This window comes from Pseudorca crassidens, chromosome 11 (genome assembly GCF_039906515.1).
Source record: "Pseudorca crassidens isolate mPseCra1 chromosome 11, mPseCra1.hap1, whole genome shotgun sequence".
NCBI classification, from domain to species: domain Eukaryota; kingdom Metazoa; phylum Chordata; class Mammalia; order Artiodactyla; family Delphinidae; genus Pseudorca; species Pseudorca crassidens.
In genome coordinates, this window is record NC_090306.1 from 9,817,900 (window position 1) to 9,824,947 (window position 7,048).

General features: G+C 46.2%; 1 protein-coding gene across 2 annotated transcripts; it reads left to right on the forward strand.

Annotated features, from left to right (window-relative positions):
• Positions 1-1,882: 1,882 nt before the first annotated feature.
• On the forward strand, positions 1,883-6,767 carry APOLD1 (apolipoprotein L domain containing 1). 2 transcript variants are annotated; one of them, XM_067695736.1, is made up of 2 exons: positions 1,883-2,012; positions 3,260-6,767. In XM_067695736.1, the coding sequence occupies exons 1-2, from the start codon at positions 2,010-2,012 to the stop codon at positions 4,001-4,003; spliced, it is 747 nt and encodes a 248-aa protein (XP_067551837.1). In that variant the 5' UTR covers positions 1,883-2,009; the 3' UTR covers positions 4,004-6,767. The 2 variants fall into 2 exon arrangements, with proteins under 2 accessions (XP_067551837.1, XP_067551838.1); XM_067695737.1 differs by having other exon boundaries at positions 1,964-2,012; positions 3,032-6,767.
• The last annotated feature ends 281 nt before the right edge of the window (positions 6,768-7,048 follow it).

Sequence of the window (7,048 nt, forward strand, 5' to 3'; positions counted from 1 at the left end):
TAAGTGTTATGTTCAAGTGTCCATTCTTAGAAATGATGTGAAGTAGCAGGTTTTTATAAGCAGTAAAACCGCAACAAGCCCAAACTGTCAAACGACTGAATTCTTTTTGCTTCATAAAAACACAAACCTGGGGCTTCCCTGGTGGCGCAGTGGTTGAGAGTCCGCCTGCCGATGCAGGGGACACGGGTTCGTGCCCCGGTCCGGGAAGATCCCACATGCCGCGGAGCGGCTGGGCCCGTGAGCCATGGCCGCTGAGCCTGCGCGTCTGGAGCCTGTGCTCCGCAACGGGAGAGGCCGCAACAGTGAGAGGCCTGCGTAGCGCAAACAACAACAACAACAAAAAACCCCACAAACCTGAAGAATATGGCTTTATAACACAGAGAAAAACAAATTCCAGGATGTGGGCTGAGGTCAGTACCCGTGCTGTCCATTCTCCTGTACCTTCTCCTCTTCTTCCTAGCTCTGTACTATGGTTACTGATGCTCTGGAGGTGATGACCCTCTCTGTGTCCCAGCAACATTCGCCATCCATGAAATAAAGATTTATTTCTGCTCATCTAAACCCAAAACACACAAGAAAATGTCCAGGGCAGTTACAGGAGCATATGGGAACTGAGAATCAGGGTTACATTGTCTCACTTCCTGCCTACCCTACTTCCCATTCACCCTACCTTACATTCCCATTGGAGTGATTATGTCTATGGGGTCAGAGGAAGACATTTTCCTATTTCTTACCTCAAAAGCACAGACAGACACTGAAGGCATCTGACTAAGGGTTATGTTTATCCTTTGAGGAGCTGTTACCAGAATATTTGGACTTGGATCAAATTCAGAAAAATCAAGTTCAAAAGGACCATGATTGTGAGAGCAGCAAATGGCATGGTGTTGATCAATGCAATGTCTAGTTATAATGGTGGTGGATTTAATTGTGTTCCAGAAAGATACGGCTGTTAAGGTTTTCCAGATGAACCAGAGAGCTGAGACAATAATTATTTAAGTTTAAATCCACTCTGGCCTTCCTTATTTGAAGGTAAGAGTGTTAGAAGAAGGATGAGATATCTGGGACCCTGTGGTAGGAAGCTTCCAGGCTGAACTGCCTCCACCTATGTGATTGCCCCAGAAAGCATCCACAGATGCTATACACGTTTTCCTCTCCCGAATGATCCAGCAAATTGCCCTTCAGCCCCTGCTTCATTACGAGGGGTAGAATGCATTCACATAACTATTGCCTGGGCTACAATTGCTGCTTCAGATGAAAACCCAGGAAGCCGAATCCCTGCTGCTGTTGAAAGCGTATAATTAGCTCCTTGTGCAGCCTGACCCCATTGATTCTTCTGACGCATTTGGCTTGAGGTGTGCCCTTTCTGGGACCTCCGATATCTTCTCCACAGCTGGAGATGCCCCAAACTGCACGCAGCACTTCCTGTGGGCGTGGCATTGCATTCTGAGGGCTGCGCGCAGAGTGAATCACGTGTTTCAAATGCTCACAGATTCACGGTGCTTCTCTTAAAACACAGGAGTGGGTTGTGAGTGGCTCTGTTAGACACAAGAGAATCCCCTCCTTCCTTTTTCTTTTTAAAAAGTGATTTTGTAATGGTAGGCTCTCAAGAAACACTATAATTGGTCAGCCTGGGGTGCGTTAGATGTCCTACCAGATAACGTCATTAGCTATTCTCAGGAGAGGAGAGGAAAGGCAGGGTGTGCCCCCTGGGACAATGACAACACTTGTTTCAAGTTGGGGAAGAGCCTGTGGTTCTTTTCCTGCATTTGGAGGAAAGCGAACACACAATGTTCATTTCCTAAATACGGGATGTGCTGCGAGGCTGGTGTGTCATTTTCCACCATGTCACATCCTTCTGGATGGAGGCAGCAGGGGCCAGGACAGGAAATGGCAAATTCTCAGAATGAGACAAGGCTTTCCCAGTGCAGTCATTGGCTCTCTGGAACTATAAAGCGTGCTCATCCAGAAACAGCCTCAGATTTTTCTTTCCCGGAGATAGCCCGAAGTGAATGGTAAGTGGGGAGGCCAGAGGGATGCTGTCTGAAAAATAGCCATTGGACTTGTAATACTGGGGTTATATCCTTGGTCTGTTATATATTTTGAGTAACTTTGTCTCATTTTGCTCAGAGGTGTCTTTATCTGTAAATTTGTCAGTGGTGGGTGGAATTATGGAGGCATGCAAGTAAAGTGAAGACTTAGGAGTCAGGAGACCAAGATTCTAGACTGGGCTCTGAAGAATCAGCTGCATCTAGAATGTGTCTGTGTTTCGATTTCCTCATCTTCCAGTTGAGAATGATGATTTCTGCCCTGATATCTCACAGTAGTGAAATCTTCCATTTCTGTGGCTTCTGTGCCTCTTCCAAGAAGTTCCTGATAATAAGGAGTACAGTGGATGTGAAGGGAGGGATTTTTGGCAACTAGGAAGGATGTACTTTTACCCAGGATGTACAGTTCTCTCTGTCAGTCATCTTCAATTGGCTTCATTTCAACTTGGTACAGGTAGCCCTCAGTGAGTTGTTAAAAAATTTTTGGCCACTTTTAAAATCGTTCCTCACTTTTAAAGGAAGCTTTCATAATAAAGCGACATAGTGGTGTTAATCTAATGTAATTTATTTTTAATTAAGTACACATCAAAGAATGAAATTTCTGAAGACCCGATGAGCTCTAATTAGAAGAAGTGGCACAAGCCACATCTTAGTCTTGCTTCTAAGATAAGAGACAGGGAAAAAAAACAAGCAGAAGAGTTGCTTCAGGTGAGCATCTAACTTAGAAAGATTAGTTTCCTTACACTTGAGAGACGGTGTGATTTTTGAGTTTTTGGTGACTTGTGTTTTTCACTCATCAGAGAGAAAAAGAAGACAACAACCCTTTTGCAATAAGAGTATTGCAAAACTCTTAGGATCCCAGTCTTCATGTAAGGAAAGGGCCTTGTAAAGGGGTACCAACGTAAGGCTTGCAAAGTGTCACCTTTCAGAGAAGAGGCCTCAATATTGCAGTGGACTTCTAATACCACCACTCCCTTATTTAACAGATAAGAAAATCCATCCTTGGCGTACCCTGGGAGAAAAAGCGGACAAGAGCATTGTTCCTATTGGCTTACTCGGATTTAAGGTTCTGAGAACTGGAGGACTTGTCCCAGATTATAGAACGGGTCTTTCAGAACTTGACACATGACTCACTGGAAAATGACCCGTTTCCCCTTGGGTGGAAGCAGCTGTTATGCTTGACTCCGGGCTAATCGCGTGTCGTGTCCCCGCAGGGCATGGAGGGGCCGGAGGCCCGGGAGCTGCAGGGCGCGGACGCGCTGCGCCGCTTCCAGGGCCTGTTGCTGGACCGCCGCGGCATGCTGCACGGGCAACTGCTGCGCCTGCGCGAGGTGGCCCGGCGCCTCGAGCGCCTCCGCCGGCGTTCCCTGGCGGCCAACGTGGCGGGCAGCTCGCTGAGCGTGGCGGGCGCGGTCGCAGCCATCGTGGGACTCTCGCTCAGCCCCGTCACCCTAGGGGCCTCTCTGCTGGCGTCGGCCGTGGGGCTGGGGGTGGCCACCGCCGGAGGGGCCGTCACCATCACGTCCGACCTCTCCCTGATCTTCTGCAACTCCCGGGAGCTGCGGCGGGTGCAGGAGATCGCGGCCACCTGCCAGGACCAGATGCGCGAGATCCTGAGCTGCCTCGACTTCTTCCTTCGCGGGCAGGGCCGCGGGGACCTCCAGCTGCTGCAGAGCGGGAGGAACGCCTCCATCGCGCTGTACAACTCGGTCTACTTCATCGTCTTCTTTGGCTCCCGCGGTTTCCTCATCCCCAGGCGGGCCGAGGGTGCCACCAGGATTAGCCAGGCCGTGCTGAAGGCCAAGATCCAGAAACTGGCCGAGAGCCTGGAGTCCTGCACCGGGGCTCTGGACAAGCTCAGCGAGCAACTGGAGTCCAGAGTCCAGCTCTACACGAAGAGCAGCCGTGGCCACGACCTCAAGATCTCTGCTAACCAGTCCGCTGGGCTGTTTTTCTGAGAATATCTTTTCCCCCTAATGACCGAGGCCAGAAACCATCCCCATGGGATGCCCCAGATTTGTAGCTCCCTCAGGAAAACACCAAGTTGGGTTGGGAGCTGAATGCAAAGGATGAGAAAAACTGTTCTTCAACAGGTTGAGAACAGTGGTTTGAGCCGAGGCTGGATAGGGGTGCAGACATTGCCACCCTTTGGGTCTTCTCCAAGCCCCACTAGGCTTTGAAGTCCTCAAAAAACCTCTAAGAGGAGACACTAGCTTTAAAACCTCTCTGCCAGAGTTTCTGAGTACAAAGAAATCCAGAATCCAGAGCACATCAGACCCTCTCGGAACTGTGTGGGAGGGTTCAGAACACAAGAGAGGCACTTCCCGCTAACACGTGTCCCCTCCCCTCTCAGCGTGCCCACTCATAGATCCAGCCTGCAGATGGAGTGGAGCTTCCTGGGTGTCTTCATATCCAGACCTCCAAGGTACTCTGAGAGGGGAAACCAACTAAATGGTCACCTAAGTCCCGCCCCCTTGCAGAAGAAACTGAGGCCAAGGAAGAGGAAATGACTAACAGCTTCGTTTACTGACATCATAGCGCAGAGAAGGGAGCAATGGCTTTTGAGTTAGTCCTGGGTTTACTGTCTAAGACTTGGCTTACTGGTCTGTAAAATGGATGCTAAAACCTCACCCTGTTGGGAGGTATTAAGTGAGATAAAGTGCCAAGCACGGTGTCTGGGTCACATAGTGTGGCCCCCTGGGCTGGCAGCAATCACCTGGGGACTTGCTAGAAAGGCAAATTCTTGGCCTCAGCTCTAGACTTAAGGAGTCAGAAATTCTGGAGGCGGGGCGCAGCAACCTGTGTTGAAACAAGCTCTTGGGGTGATTTGATGCCGGATAAGGTTTGAAAACCGCTGCAAGGGATGTTGGTTTCTGATCCTCTGATGAGCTTTCACGAAGTCTATAGCCTCTCTGGGCTCCGTGGTCTTCAGAGTCATTCACAAAAGGTCAAGGACAGTGTCCCAGAGGTAAAAGAAAGAAGGTGCGTGGGGACGGCTGTGTCAATGCTTCCCGGGGCAATTTCCTGCCAGGTGAACTAGGGGATGTAACAGAATCAGCCCTTAGAGGGCAGTGTTGCCCACTCGTTGTAAAAACTGGTACAGAAAGGAATGTGAATTTAATGGAAATTGACCTTTATTACCTTCTCTGAAAACCTCCAGACCATTTTTTAATTATTTATTTTAAGTTTCTTATTTAATTACTGTTTATTATTAACCTTTAATTTTATTTAACCACAACATTAGAAAATAATAGGAATAGCAAGTTGCTGAATGGGAGACTACTGAGGTTCTTTTCGGGAGATGAAGTTGAGTTTGCCTTTCTAAGGTGGGCCATGAGCTGAAAATAGCATTGCTTTCCTTGAATAAGTCTCTCTCCTTCAGAGGGGAATTTTTTCCCCCAGTGTTTTAAATGAACCTTTTAAGTAAATGTGGGAAGTTCTGAATAGAGAGACCAGGAGCTGAATTTAAGCTTACAGACGGAGGCTTGACTTGTCAATATACAGATGATGCAAGCGTATCTATCCTGAAGGTACAAGACTTTGCCAGCAGATAACACTTGACCTGAAAAGCCTTCCCTATTTCGTTCAGGGGGGAGAAAAACCAATTAGAGGCATATGAAGGAAGCACTTGGAAGCCTGATGTCCTGTGAAGTTGGGTTTTATGGGCCATAGACAAATTAGCTTGTGTTATGATGGTGATGTGTTCTATTTTCACTTTGGGAGCTATAAGAAATCTGTAAACTGTCTCTTAGAAAATACTTCCAATTTCTTCAATTTCCATTCCTACAAATGTATTGTTGAAAAGTCTTTGGGACCACACGCACAATAAAACTTGGCTGTGTTATTTAATTATCTAATATGCTTTAAATTTACCCAGTTGACCCCCATGCTTCCCAATGATGGCAGGGTGTCTGAGGAAGTGTAATTTCAGTGCTGGGGAGAGGGGTTGATGTTTCTATATTTTTTATTTTTCCTATAAATGGCAATGGATCTGTATCCTGGTTTATTCTGAAGTTGGTACCAGTTGTGTTTTTTTTAAACTGGTGTCATTTCCTAGATTGCCTTGCACAGATGCTAGCATTTTAGATGACCAGAATGTACTTCACAGGGTTGTGTTATGTTATAAAGGTACAATCACTGCCTAACCTCATCTTTTATTAATGCTTAAGTTTAAATTATATTCTTCCAGTGCCTGAGCTGTTCCCTAGAAATAAACTGGGCATTTTTGGAAGCCCCAGCCTCAGCGGCAGCAACAGCAACCATTTCATATTATTAGGGTATTTTGCGTGTATCAAAGTCTTAAACTCTCGAAGTTATAATTTCAGTCACCCACTGTACATCTAAGGCAGGGTGTCTACTTTGGAGCAATACTTTGCACGTTACAGGAGCTCAGTAAATTCATTTGAATAATTTAATGAACTGCTTAACCATATTAAGAGGAATTTGTTGATAATGAAAGAGCATCTATCCTCTTATGTGTCTGTTATAAAGATGGAAGCCTCTACCAGGATTTAAGTCAAGTTCAGTTAAATGGATCCTAGAGACAAGCATTTTCTTTATTTCTTTTGTGGGAATGTGAATAAGGCTTTTCCTTAAGGCCTTCGTTCTATAAAACAGATTGAAATGGTATGTTGTAAAGGGAAGAAGAGAAAGGGGTATTTAGATTACAAGTGTACTTCAGAAAAATACCCGAGTTCGAAAAATAAATATGTTCATATTGAAGGTTTAAGTGCTTCTGTTGGTTTCTGGGGTTTACAATCCTGTGGATTGTTTTCTTTCACAATAAAGGAGATTCATTTGGTTCTGCATTTCGAGGGTTCAATAAAGCTACATTCTACTCTATTAAAAAGATAATCCTTAGCAGACATTTCTGATTCTAATCACTTTGATGCATTTGTCCTCAGGCACCTGTTATTTCCAATGTGGTAAATGTCAAAGTCAAAAGTATTTACTGGGAGAAAAAAGAGAGAGGAGAGTGGTGTAGAAGGCACTGTAGATCAGCT